Source organism: Podarcis filfolensis, assembly GCF_964270895.1.
Source record: "Podarcis filfolensis genome assembly, chromosome: 8".
Classification (NCBI taxonomy): Eukaryota; Metazoa; Chordata; class Lepidosauria; order Squamata; family Lacertidae; genus Podarcis; species Podarcis filfolensis.
This window is the reverse complement of record NC_139611.1, coordinates 26730189-26744617: the sequence shown is the minus strand read 5'-3', so window position 1 is coordinate 26744617 and position 14429 is coordinate 26730189. Positions and strand designations below refer to the sequence as shown.

General features: G+C 50.8%; 1 protein-coding gene across 10 annotated transcripts in view; it reads right to left on the bottom strand.

The window, feature by feature from the left end:
• Positions 1-14429, bottom strand: part of PLEKHG5 (pleckstrin homology and RhoGEF domain containing G5) — a gene marked incomplete at its 3' end in the record, with an annotated part of 105042 nt that overhangs the window by 30475 nt on the left and 60138 nt on the right. For 8 of the 10 annotated variants that reach the window (XM_083628537.1, XM_083628536.1, XM_083628535.1 and 5 more), the window contains 6 exons: positions 11271-11400; positions 10159-10261; positions 9426-9486; positions 9087-9178; positions 8392-8528; positions 8091-8254 (listed from right to left, as the gene is read on the bottom strand). In XM_083628537.1, the coding sequence (XP_083484663.1) occupies positions 8091-8254; positions 8392-8528; positions 9087-9178; positions 9426-9486; positions 10159-10261; positions 11271-11400 (687 nt within the window). Of the gene's footprint in view, positions 1-315; positions 941-8090; positions 8255-8391; positions 8529-9086; positions 9179-9425; positions 9487-10158; positions 10262-11270; positions 11401-14429 lie in introns of those variants that run through there. The other 2 variants (XM_083628534.1, XM_083628542.1) reach the window with 2 other exon arrangements.

Genomic DNA, 14429 nt, shown 5'->3' with positions numbered 1-14429 from the left:
CGCCGACCTTCTGATCAGCAAGCCCTAGGCTCTGTGGTTTAACCCACAGCGCCACCCGCATCCCAACAAACCATCTTAGCTGGTGGCAATTCCTGCCTCCTTCCATAGTTTTAAGCGTTCACCGTACAAATAATTGTGCCCACCATTAGGCTGCACAAGTGCTAGTGTTGAGAGAGGGAGAGAAAACTTTTCTCAGTCCACATCCTCCACTTGAGAATCAGCTGCCCTGTTCCTTTCAGAACCACCCGTCCTCCTCTTTCATTTCCAGCTGTTCCCTTGAGATCCCTCCTCTCTGCCCAGGACAAGATAACTCACACTCAGCCGCCGTTTCTCTCCAGTGCCAGGCCCATCCCCAGGTTCTGTTGGACCCCATCGCTGTCTTTTCAGGGATTGTGCTTGCAAGCCAGGGCGCTCTTCCTCCTTGACACCTGGGGCCTCTCCAGACCTCACCGCCTCTTGACAAACTGCAGAACCAGCCAGCTGAGAATTATATATCTTGATCCTGGAGGCAACAAATCCTGGGGCCACAGCTGGCTGGCTGTCTCTCTGCGGCTCTCTGCCAGGGGGCTCGTCAGGGAAACGGAAGAAGCGGATAAGATGGGAGGTCTTGGGTGGGCTGAGATGAGTGGGGACACTCCATGTGGTCCATCTGGGGCTCAGCATGTCCACAAGGCAAAGCTGCGAGGCCCTCGCTGCCTCCGAACCATGTCAGGCCGAGAGAGGATGGGGTGAAGGACAGAAGGAGCCCTTTCCCCCTGAGATCAGTTCCAGCTCTTCAATTCCAGCACAGAGGCCAAAGCAGGCAGCAGATCGGCTCCAAAGGTTTCCAAGTCTGGCTGGCCATGGGGAGAAACCGCATCCGACTTGAGAGGCTGCCCTCGACCACAAGCTGGATGGGGGCGAGGTTTCCAAGCTCACCTCCAGGGCAGGCTGGCAGGCAGCTCGGCACAGCCGCACGCAGGAATCCAAAGATCAGGGAAGGAGCTATAGGGGCCGGGCCAGCCCAAGAGGCAGCTGGCAGGGCGGGGTGGCTGGCTGGGGTTCAGAGTGCAAGAAGCAGCCACAAGCTGCTCTGTAAAAACCTGAGCATCACAGCCCAGCCTCCCCCTGAAACTTTGGGGAAAGAGGGTGTGCAGCAGGGAAGGTGTGGGTCCCAATCGGAACCCCTTCTCCTAATATGCATTTGCTTATAGAGCAGGAGTGGGGAGGAGCTGAAGTAGGGGAAACGTTTGAAACGGGGACAGATCTCTGTATCATTGGAGCCGAGACAGGAGAGGCTTGCTTGTGGACTTTGTAGAGATATTTGGCTGCCACTGTGGGAAGCTGGCGCTGGGCTAGAGGGGCATTTTGTTCCAATCCAAAAGGACTTCCTTCATGTCCCTAAAACGCAGCTTTAAGAACACTGAATGATGGCTACTAGACATGATAGATAGATGGAACATCTGTGTTCAGAGGCAGTCTACCTCAGAATTCCCAGGTTTGCAGAAGTAGCGGGAAAAAAATAAGAAGCCTAAGGGGGTATACACCCCACCCCGAAAAAGCAGCCCTATGAGGATTGAGAGTCCTTAGAAGTCAAAGAGTATTGAATATCAGTTGGAAAGGTAAAACAAACAAAAAAGCGGTGGGGGGGGGGGAGAGAGAGAAAGACAGGAGTGTCCCGACTGAGTCTCTTGGGTCTTGACAGTTTGTAGGATACAGCTGGCTGGCTGGCAGGCCAGAACCCTGAACAAAAGCACAAGCCAGAGAGAGGAGTAAGCACTGCAACATTTTGTTGCAGAGCCCACTTGTTCTCAGTTTTCCCTATGCTCACTCAAAAGTGCCCAGCACTTTAGTGGCATTGCCTTAGGGACGGTGCTCCAATGCCCTAAATCCTATGTTCTTATGATCCTGATTTGTTTGTTTGTTTGTTTGTTTGTTTGTTTGTCAAGTTAACCAATAGAATACCTTTAACTGAAACATAGCAGAACTTCAGACGCATGACTAAGCCTTTCTTGCTCCAGCAGACATTCCAAGGTTATGTTTGGATTTATGATAGGTTTTTTATTGTTGTCACTGTTTTAACATCCCAGTTCCTGTTTTTTTTTATGTACACTGCTTAGCAATGCAAATGATTAAGTGGTACAGATGTGTCTTAACGAGATAAAACAGACTGAGGGGTTGGGTGTTGTGCACCCTGTTTCGTGCACACACATGCACAAACAGGGTCCTGCAAAATCAAGGCTAAGAAGATCCTTCCAGCACAGCATCCAGTTTCCAACAGTGGACAGCCAGAAAAGGTGTCCCCAGAAAGCCCACAGGCAGCATCTAGGAAGACTATTGTTGCCTGCTGCAAAACACACACACACACACCCTCTTAGCTTCTGGTACTCAAAGGTACACACAGTGAGAATGCAGACCTTGTGCTTCCTCCCCATTCCTTCATCACTCTTCTGACTACAGCCAAGCAGAGGAGAATGACATAAGAGTGGCTGGGGCAACCCAGTCAGATGGGGAGGGTTTAAAAAATAACATTATTATTATTATAGAATAGAACAATGGGGACTGGGTGATGATAGCCTTACATTTTTATGTATATAGGGAGATATTACTGAAGGTTCTTTTGCACCAGCAGTGGGGGACCTGGTTCCTGTATGGTTCTGAATGGCATTTGCCAGAAGCCACAAAAGGGAAGGTTGCTCTTGTGTTTGGGTCCTGCTTATTATCACCATCATTATTATGTATACGAACATAAGAAGAACCAGATGGATCATGCCACTGGCCCGTCTTAGTCCAGCATCCTGTTCTCACAGTGGCCACCCAGTTGCTTCTATGGGGAACCCGCAAGCAGGATCTGAACACAGGAGCCTTCTCCACACACCTGTTCTGTTTCCAGCAACTGGTATTCACAAGCATTGCTGCCTCCAACTGTGGAGGCAGAGGACAGTCATCATGGCTAGCAGCCATCAACAGCCATTCGTCTCCTCAACAAATGTGTCTAATCCATCTCAGTTGGTGGTCATCACTGCCACCTGTTGGAGTGAGTTCAACAGTTTAACAAACTATGTCCGTCTGTCCCAAACCTCCCAACATTCAGCTTCACTGAATGTCCGTGAGTTCTAGTGGGGGGGGGCTGTCGAGCCACTTTCCCCAGGCCACGCATAATTTTATAAACTTACTTGCCTTTTCTCTACACAGTCCCTAATCCTGCCACCTTTCCTCACCTGGGAGCCACTCCATTCCTTTGATGTGTTATGGAAATTACCAGGGGGGGGGGGGGAAACATCTTTAAAGTTGTTATGCATAAATGTACCCTTTCGACTTGACAGCTCAGGGAAGTTACCTAGCTTTAAAAATCATATAAAATCAACTCCTTTGCCATTTGCCTTCCTTCCACCACCAATTTGCTTCATTGGCCAAGGACTTGGAAACCACTTGGTCCCCGCCATAATCCCTCAGGCAGGAGGTCACATACTCACAGAAAGGTACTCATAGGTGTCAATCGCTGGGCAAAGGCACTCCTCCGGACTTGCCCAGGTGGCAGACTATGCAAACCAAAGTTTTATTGTCCCTTTGTAGTAGGTGCTTAGAATCTATTTCCCAATACATATCCTGTATCCCCCTGTTGCCCCAATACATTCCTCCTATGTTAATCATGTATAACCCTCCCCTTTTCTGATGTAGCAATGATGTAGTGAAGATGCTTAATGAACTGTATGCTGGGATAAGATAGAAACTTTTAAAAGTCCTTGTCACCCCATCCTCGGGGTTCAAAATTCCTCTTTGAACCTGTTGCACAATAAACTTTGGTCTACAGCTATTTGCTCCTGTTGGTGGCTGGACTCCTTCCTTTATTCTGGAGGGACCCGCGGGCTCTGCCCGACGAGCTGGGTGACTGTGCGCTATTGCAGGAATGCAACACACAAAAGCATCTCTCACCGGCTTTGAGAAATCTCCTACAAAGCAAGAGCCACGTTGGGCTTTTCCCGCTTGGGCCAAGCAGGTAAGATTTGGGAGAGGCATAGACTTCTGGGTAATACACTCGGAAGTCGGAGCCAAAACAGCATGCAAATTTGCAGCCTTAACCAAAGAGCAACTTATACAAAATGAGGTGGCATAAGGAAACATTATTCAGAATGTTATCACAGGGTTGAAGTTTCCTCTCATTAATAGATTACTTTATGGCCTACCGATGCTGTGGCACCGATGGCTCTCAATATATTACTTCTGGATGCTGGAGCAGCAGGCAAGAAAGGAGGTAGAACCATAGAATCACAGAATCACAGAGCTGGAAGGAACCTCTTGGGGTAAATGTAAAGGTAAAGGGACCCCTGACCATTAGGTCCAGTCGTGACCGACTCCGGGGTTGCGGCACTCATCTTGCTTTATTGGCCGAGGGAGCCGGCGTACAGCTTCCGGGTCATGTGGCCAGCGTGACTAAGCTGCTTCTGGCGAACCAGAGCAGCGCACGGAAACGCCGTTTACCTTCCCGCCAGAGCGGTACCTATTTATCTACTTGCACTTTGACGTGCTTTCAAACCGCTAGGTTGGCAGGAGACCTCTTGGGGTACAGGAATTGCAACTAAAGGATCCTTGGCAGGTAGGCAGCAAACCTCTCTTTTAAAGATTTCCAATGAACTTCCTGAGGTCATCCGTGGCACTCTCAAATGGCTCTTACCCTCAGAAAGCTTCTCCTGACATTTAGTCGGAATCTCTTTCCTTGCCATTTGAATCCACTGGTTCAGTTCCTCCCCTCTGAAGTGGTAGAAAACAAGCTTGCTCCATCTTCTGTGTGACAAGCCTTCAGACAGTTGAAGATGACCAGCAAGCGCATGATGGGTTTGGGACAGAACCGATTATTTTAATGTGCACCTGCCTCGTTTCATGTAACGTTGGAGGGCTGATTTTTACAACAAAAGGGGCAATGAGGAGGGGGCACAAATTCTTCCCCAGCTATGGTTCACACTCAAGTCTTCCCTTTCCCAGGACTGCCAAGGAGTCAGTGTTTGAGAATGGCTATCTGTCATCTCTGGGTTTTTTCCCCACTGTTAATTTTTAAGCTGGTTTTATGGCAGGATATAACTGTATTTAATTGTTATTCTTTCCCCCCCCCCCCTGAGCCTCCTTGAGTGGCTGCAGAGTAGAAGGATGTAAGGGGGAGAGAGAGAGAGCAGAAAGGATATACAGCCAGTTTGGTGTAGTGCCTAGAGTGTCAGACTTGGACCTGGGAGACCAGGGTTCAAATCCCCACTCGGCCAGGAAGCTCAGTAGGTGATATTGGGCAACTCATTGCCTCTCAGCCCAACCTACCTCACAGGGTTGTTGTGGAGATTCAGTAAGGAGGGTTGAACAATGTGTGCCCTTGGAGAAAAAAAGTGGGATATAACTCGAATAAATAAATAAATCAAACCTATGCAATGTGGTTTGGGTGGTGAGAGAATGATCTTCAGTCCTTTCCTGTTGGGGGACATTTTTCCTGGTTTGTTTGTCTGTTTGCTTGTTTTAAACCAGAGCGCGCCACCTCCCCATTTAATATGGGATGGGGCAAACCTAGGCTTCATGTAGCAAACGCTGCACCCATCTGGGGCTCTGGTGGCGCCTGGGCGCAGGGCTTGACACAAGGTGTCTCTGCTGCCTTAAAATCTAATCAAGATCAGCCGCATGACGTGATAATCTGGAGTCTGGTGAGCTCCCTGCGTAGCAAAGGCTCTGATCCCATTAGCACTCATTAAGGGACAGTTGCTTGCCTTGGCTACCTGCTGTTGCAAATAACACCCTGCGCACACACCCAACACTTGCTCTAAGCTCCTCTGCAGTTCTGCCTGCCATTAGACCCATCTGCACATACTGTGGATCTCTCCCTGCCCTCTGCCCTGCTTGTTGGAAAGGGTACCAGCCAGTGGTGGAGCAAGCCGACTGGGTGCCCGGATGGAGCGGGGGGCGGGGCCAGTGGCACGTGGGGGCAGCAGGGGTGGGGCCAGCCACCTGCGGGGCTCCGAGGAGTCTGCCTGCCTCCTCCCCCTCAGCTGCCCTACAGCTGAGATGGGGGCAGCAGGCGGACCTTTTCGGCAGCAGAGCCTGCGTGTGCCCAAGCCACCACGTCACTCCCAGGAGAGACGAGTGGGTCGGGCGCACTGCAGCCCCCAGGGTGAGTGCCGCCCAGGATCTGTCACCCACCTTAGTGGTGGCACCCAGGGCAGAGCGCACCCTTGTTGCTCCGCCCCTTGTACCAGCCACCACAGCAAGCCAGGAGGGATGCTGAGTTACTAGAGAAGCCCCCTCCCCTGGCTCACATCCTCTGCCAGTGGCATAGAGTGGAGGGGGCACAGGGGCATTTGCCCCAGGCACAAAATTTGTTAGGGGTGCCAAATTTGAACACCCAGTGCTGCCTCAATACAGCTGTGAGCTTCCATCACTGGCCTCCACTGAAAACAGCTTCTTCATGTGAACCAGGAAGTAACCTCTCCAGGTAACAGAATGGTTCTTCATTTCTTATCTCCGTGGGTGATACAGTTGAATGCACATGTGGACTCTGTCCATTTCCCTCCCTCCCACCACCACCACCCTCCACACAGCCCTGGGCACTGGCAACCCACACTACACCACTGTCCTCTGCCAGTGATGGGCTGCAAAGGAGGACCCCTCTCTCAGACGCCAAGCAAGCAACAGACAAGTGGATATGGGACGATGCAGCCATGTAGGGAACCCCAGCCTTAATATTTCCACCCAGACATTGCTGGATGAGAACCTAAGAGGGACCACTAATGGGAATGGGGTGGTTTGGACTGCCACAAAGCAGACAGGTTACAATGAGGGTGAATTAACTAATTACAACCAAATAATAAGGGAAAAGGCTACTGAGGAAGTAGGAAGGGGGTGGAGGCTATTGATGGCAACTAGCCATGATTGATAAGCTGCGCCTTCGCAGTCAGAGCCAGAAATGCTTCTGAATACCAGTTTCTGGAAGCCATAGGAAAGGAAGAGTGCTGGTTGAGCTCAAATCCTGATTGCAGGCTTGCCAGCAGAGACATCTGGTTGGCCACTGTGAAAACAGGGTGCTAGACAAGATGGATCATAGGCCTGATCCAGCAGGCTCTTCTTAGGTCCTAACGAATACAGGAACCACAGCAAGGGGGAGAATCGGCCAAGTCCCTCCACATGCGCACTGAGGCACCCCAGAAACATACTGGGAAAGTTCAGCTCGACTGACATTTGAAGGCGACCCTCCGCAATCGACACTTCCTGAAGCGCTACTCAAAGCGAAACACAGCCACCCTTTGAAATTTGCATTTCTCCAAATTTCATGGCGCTCCAAATGACGCAAATGTCAGGAGCAGGTGTGTTGAAAAACAGCATACAGAAATGCATTACGTTAGGGGAAACAGCTTGCACAAATATATCCATTTTGACAGATCCATCCACTCCTCCCACAGAGCAGAGCCACGCCTACAGTCTTGCTCTAACGCCGCATGAGGCACGGAAGGCAATTTGTCACGCCAAGTGACACACGACTCTCTCGTGCAAAACAGACAAAGGCTCATCAGATGTGCACGAGAGGATGGCATGCCTCATGTCTGCCTCCTCGCCCAGGCATCCCTGACACACTCACAGCCGCATCTGGGCACGGATGGCAAACAATTCGTTTCCTCCTGACACAAGCCGGACCGCCCCTCTGCTGTGCTGTGCCATCAACACAAACACACACGTGCCACAGGAAAATCTCAGCAGTGCCAGGCTGCCAAAGGAGGCAAGGAGAAACATGGGAAGGCTGAAAACAGGACCTGGGCAGCAGTAGTGAAGCCAGGCACCTCTTGCTATGTCTTTACCTGGTACCTCGATTTGCAGACTGCCCTCCAACACCGAGAATGATCCCAGGGTCAAGAACAGCTTCTGGCCCATGGGAATGGTGTTGCACCTCCAGCCCTGCAATGGTGCTTACCAGATTTTTTGGGGGTTTTATATTACTCGGGTTTTTGCCTTAGCACAAACATTATGAGATGGAGTGAAACAAACAGAGACATAACGAGCAGCGCAAATTGCAGACCCACAGGCTTCCCCGATCTCAAGGGCAGGGTCCCTACTCCTGTCCACCCCATCCCTTTTCCCCTACTCACCAGGATGTCGGTACTCTCCCTCCGAAGCGACAACTGCTCCAGGCGGTCGAGAGAGGGGGTGCTGGGGAAGGACGGGCCAGTGCCCGCAGGACGGAGGATAGGCAAACTCAGCGACTTGAAGTCCTTCACCGCCTGCTCCACTTTGAGTTCATCCCCAGGTTTGGCTGCAATACAGAAGAGGAGGCCATGGGACAGGTCTGGAGGGCAATTCTGGACAGAGAGGTCTCTCTCATATTGCCAAAGAGGCTTTCCCAACCTGGAGCCCTCTGGATGGGTTGGACGGCATCTCCCATCAGCCTACCTTTCACACGAAGGTAATGTCCTCCAAACCGGTAGGCCTCGAAGTTGAGGGAGAGGGGAGTGTTGGACTGGTCCAGGTAAATGTCCACTTTAGACAGGTCGATTCCCTTCCTCTCAAAAACCGGCAGCAGCACTTCGCTGGGTGAGTGAAGAGAGAGAACCAGTAAGTGGCGCTGCCAGTTAATCAATGTGTTGGAACTAGCTTGGGCTCAGAATGCCTGGAAGGTCGTAGCTCCCAATGCAACACTAGAGGCACGGCCGGCAGTGAGATGAGAAAGTGCCTTTTTTGTGGTGGCTCCTAAATTGTGGGATTCCCTCCTGACTGGCTCCCTCCTTGTTATCCTTCTGCTGACAGGCTACAAAGACCTTCCTGTTCAGATAGGTGTGACCTTGGGGGCAGTTACTTACTCTCAGCCTAACCTTGTTTCCCCACACCCGTTTCCAAGCAGGAGCTGCACATCAGAGCTGTCAGAACTTCAGCAGCAGAACTAGCCAGGCCTTTGCCCTCCGAACATCTGGTGTTGGGAGCAGGTTAGGATCCTGCGCTGAACTGATGGGCTCGGGATTGCTGGAGCTGCTTCCAGGTGAGGCCTTAGACCCACAGAATCCCACCTTGTGCTTTCCTGGGCTCCCAAACATGAGAGAAGCCCCCACCCAGCTTGCACCCCAGGCTAAGCTGCTCTCTGCCCTCCTTACCCCAGGGACTTCTTCTTCATGGCTGGCACAATTTCTGTCTCAATGTCCACGTTCAGATCAAACTTCAAGGTGAAGCATTCCTTGCTAGGGTCCTGCGGGAGAAACACAGGAGCATGTCGGCTAGAATTCAAAACAGTCGCCAGGCCTCTGTCCCACCCCAATTTCTTAGCGCGTGGAGGAGGACCACCAGGGCACATTGCCACCCCTCCGGCCCTCTGCAGGGCATCCAAGCCTCTGTGACTTCTATGGTCCTGCACAGGATGAGGCCAGACCCAATTCCCAGGGTTTCGGAGTGAAAGCAAGTTGCGGTGATGGGATGAGCGCAAGTGGCCTCCTTACGTCAGTGTGCCTCCTGCGAGCCTTCTTCTTTGGCAGCTTCAAGGCTGAGCTCTTCCTGTCCCTGAAACAGACCAGCCAGCAGACAGAAAGGAGTTAGAATGTCCCCCTTGCCACAACAGCAAGGGAAGGCAGGCACAACTTTCCCCTCTGATGCAGGAAACGTTCTGCCCCACCGGCTCCCATACGGTTTATAAATGCCTTTGCAGAATTCCTATCAAGCTGACCGACGTGTCGAGCGGGGGGGGGGGGGCAATACAGCTCCTGGTGGATTATACCAGGGTTTTTTGGTTTTTTTTGTTCAAAGTAGATTTTCAAATGGCACAAATTCCCCATCAGACACCCCACACTAATAAAGAAAGCCAAATAAACCCAAATTGCAAGCGCCTTCTGTTTCGACTTCTAAAACGACTGCTAGAATAGTTTTTGTTCAGTCCAGCAATTGAGAATGCGCCCTTCCACAACAGTTAGCTGATTTCTGATTTTAACTTTTTAAGTATGATTTTTATGGTGTGGGGTTTTTTTTGTTGTTTTTTTTTTGTATACTTGTAAATCGCCCTGCTATTTCCCCCCCCCTTTTTTTTATGAATCGCTAGCGGTATGTATGCATGTAAAACAGTGCACCAGGGAAAAGGCTAGACTGGACTCTTCCTCCCTGAGACACTAGTTTTCTAAGTGAGGAGAGCTCTCCTGTTGTGAGCACCTCCTGGGCCGGCCAGCCCTCCCCTCCACTCACCCTTTCCCATCAATCAGCCCTTCATCTTCCTCCTCCACATCTGAGGCAGGGCTGGTGCGTGGTGGGCACGACCGTGTGGAGACGTTCCGGGCCAGGATAGAACCTGGAAGGGAGAAAAGCGCGGAAGACATAGCCCATGAAGGCTCCAGCCCTCACTGTGTTGCCCGGGGGCGGGGGGTGTGGAAGCAACCCACTGAAGAGCACACCAGCTAAGCCGTTTGGAAAGAAATAATAGAATTGCAGAGTTGGAAGGTACCCCCCCCCTCCGGGTCATCCCTAATAATAATAATAATAATAATAATTATTATTATTATTATTATTATTTATTTATTTATTTATTTATTTATACCCCGCCCATCTGGCTGAGTTTCCCCAGCCACTCTGGGCGGCTCCCAATCAAGTGTTAAAAACAATACAGCGTTAAATATTAAAAACTTCCCTAAACAGGGCTGCCTTCAGATGTCTTTTAAAGATAAGATAGCTTATTTCCTTCACATCTGATGGGAGGGCATTCCACAGGGTGGGTGCCACTACTGAGAAGGCCCTCTGCCTGGTTCCCTGTAACCTCACTTCTCACAATGAGGGAACCGCCAGAAGGCTCTCGGCGCTGGATCTCAGTGTCCGGGCTGAACGAGGGGGATGGAGACGCTCCTTCAGGTATACAGGACCGAGGCCGTTTAGGGCTTTAAAGGTCAGCACCAACACTTTGAATTGTGCTCGGAAACGTACTGGGAGCCAATGCAGGACTGGTGTTATGTAGTCCCGGCGGCCACTCCCAGTCACCACCAGTCTAGCTGCTGCATTCTGGATTAATTGCAGTTTCTGGGTCACCTTCAAAGGTAGCCCCACATAGAGCGCATTGCAGTAGTCCAAGTGGGAGATAACTAGAGCATGCACCACTCTGGCAAGACAGTCTGCGGGCAGGTAGGGTCTCAGCCTGCATACCAGGTGGAACTGGTAGACAGCCACCCTGGACACAGACTCTTCTGCTAAAGAATCCCTGACAGGTGGCCATCAAACCTCTGTCTAGGAACTTCGGACAAGCCCTGTGAAAAGGAGGCCATGCCAAGCTGCCCTTGACCCAGCCGCGTGACTTGGGCTTTTCCCCTCACCTTGCGGCGGCAGGTCAAAGCGGATGTGCCCGTCAAAATGCATGGCACCGTGGAAGTGTCCGTCACACGCTTCACACAAGTGAAGGGGGCTGTTGTGGTTCAGCTGCTGGCACTCGGCGTGGTGGCATACCTGGCAGAGGGAGAGGGAGGGAGGGGAGAGAGAAACAGCAAGGTCAAGCCAGGGGCTAATTCCAGGACCAAGAGGAGAGGCATCTCCCTGATGCAGGGTTTGGATTTCCAACATCCATCACCTGCAGGCATGTTGGCAGCAGAGCAAACGGGCCAGCGGTGATGTGAGCCAGAGTCCACAGCTGATTCCCTGCTCACTCTTTAAGGGCACCTTGCCCTCCCCTGACTGATGCTGCAAAAAGGCAAAACCTTTTGCAAAATGATGGTTTTTTTGCCTGTATAGATGCAAATGTAGACCTTCTATACTGTATCAGTAGAAGCGAGCCAGCTTCATTCCTCTTCCTAGCCATTCCAGATTTCTCCAATTCATTTCCAACCAGGATCAACCCAAATTAGTTTCTCATTGATTCTCCCCACCCCACGTGAATTTCAAGGTTTAAAGCTTGAACATGGGTAGGCAAACTAAGGCCTGGGGGCCGGATCTGGCCCAATCGCCTTCTAAATCCGACCCGCGAACAGTCCGGGAATCAGCCTGTTTTTACAGGAGTAGAATGCGTGCTTTTATTTAAAATGCATCTCTGGGTTATTTGTGGGGCCTGCCTGGTGAATGTGTGCTTTTATTTAAAATGCATCTCTGGGTTATTTGTGGGGCATACAAATTTGTTCATATTTTTTTTTCAAAATATAGTCCGGCCCCCCACAAGGTCTGAGGGACAGTGGACTGGCCCCCTGCTGAAAAAGTTTGCTGACCCCTGGGCTTGAATGAGGTGGGAGAGTGGCATGCACCACTTTCCAACTGCAGGTGGGTTCTCCTTCTACATCATTCAGATGCACAGGTTACGGGGAAACGGTGGCTCCCTTTGCATTTCTCTTTCTTTCGCAAATTCATCTGCAATCCAGATTGTCGGCGCATCTCTCCGTTCCCCCTTCGCTTCCATTCCACTAGGCGATGGAGCTCCCTTTGGCTGCCTGCACATCTGCTTTGTGCAAACCCCCAAGCTGTTTTCGCTCCCTTGTTAGCTCACCATTCAGAAAAAGCCGGCCTTTCACGCCCTGCCGCCCACGTCCCAGCCCCTGTCACAGGAGGGGTACCTGAGTCCTTCATGCCTGAAGTAACGTGCCCCACCCCACCCCCCGGGGCTCATAGAGGAGGCTGCCGGCAGCCCTGGCCTACCAAACTCCTCCCCACACAGGCGCCGGAAGCAAGTGTCTGCAGCAGAACAATGCAAGAGCGGCTACAAGGTTTCCTCCGATTGTGAGGGACACCCTGGATGCCTGCGGCTGCTCAGCAACCCCAGAGAGCTAATTTTAAGCACACATCCGAGTTGGGCGGAGGGCTGCCTGATGCCCGGTGACCTCACATACAACAATGGCACAAGCACAGAAAAAGAGGACCTACTGGACCATGTCAATGCCCCATCCAGTGCAGCATCCTGTTATCGCAGTGGCCAACCACTGGGATGCCATCAGGCAGGATCCGAGCAAAAGAGCCCTCTGCCCTCCTAGGGATGAAGAAGCATCGCTGCCTCTGATGGGCTACGGCCTCCTCTGTCTCAAATGTGCTTATATCAGAAGTTGTGACCACAGTGCAGCAGGCAGGAATTGAATCCGGCACCTTAGGGAGCTGGAGATGGCAGGTTGATCCAGGAGGGGGCAGTGCAGCCCAGCTACTGGAATTGCCTCTGCTGAAACCTAAAACCAATATTTAAAAATGCTTAACATTTCTGTTCTCATCCCTGTTTTGAAGGTGAAATGTCGGTGTCCCAGGCTAAAATCTGAGTGCTTAGGCCCTTCTTAGCAGTTCAAATATGAAACCTCATAAGCTTTCAGCAAACTACTGAACACCATTGCATGTCAAATATCAAATATGCCATTGCAGGTTAGCTGTCAATTCAGTCGAATTCCTCAACACCAAGCCATGTCTACCTTTCCTACATTGGCAAATGTTGAAAGCAGCATTTGATTTATTGAAATACGGAGAATATTCAGCAAATATTTGAAGGTTTGGCTAGAAATTGGCTAACCGTTTGTTTTGGTCTGTGAGCCAAACACTGACGGGTCTGTCAGGTTTTGAAACTCAGATTTTTCACTGTCAACCCTGAATTTGAAATTCGCCATTTGTATTTTGAACCTGAAGCTTATTATCAAAACTGAAGTGAAAGGCAATGATATAACTTCTTCAGCTGCCCAATATTAACTGCTACTGAACTACTACTGTGGCTAGACAAAAGACTAGGTCAACCTCCTTTCCAAAACCATGAGGACTACACTCTTACTTTATTTTAAAGGCACTTGTTTTATTTTGCACCGAGGTAGCTATCGGATGCTGCCTGAAGCGTTGCATAATCTCTGTGTGATGAACAAGGATGCTGACCAGACAAAAGCCCACAGACTATTCGCCCTCAAAATCGACAAAGGCGAGCTTGAAAGAGACCCTCTGTCAGGGCACAATCATTTCAAATCCAGCATTTGGGAACCAGCCGGTTTCCTGTGGCTTGTCACCAGGAACAGTTAAGGGATAAGAAAGGCTCAGCCACACTTCATTTCGCTGCCAGTCTCTGATCACAGCCAAACTTCCCAGATCTTTTCTGGAAGGAAATACCTTGCAGGGCCTCTCTTCCATCTGCCCCAACACATTTTGGGCCACATCAGAGTTCAAGTTCCAGCTGCCCTCATGGGAAAGGCCATAGCTCAGCGGTAGGGTATCCGCTTCGCATGCAGAAGGTCCCAGGTTCGATCCCCGACACCAGCTCCAAGCAGAGCCAGGAATGTCCCCTGCCTGATAATCCTGGAGAGCCATTGCTGGCAGCCAGTGAAGACAATATTGAGCTAGATGGAAAATAGCCTGACTCGGTATATAAGGCACCTTCCTATGCTCCTAACTGATTTCATCCAAATTCTGTGCACCCCAAACTTTGTACTGCCAAGCTGCAATCACAAGACGTTTTGCAGTATGCTATTCATGTCAGCCTGGATAGCTCAGTTGGTTAGAGCGTAGGGGGCTGGTAACACCAAAGTTGCAGGTTCGAT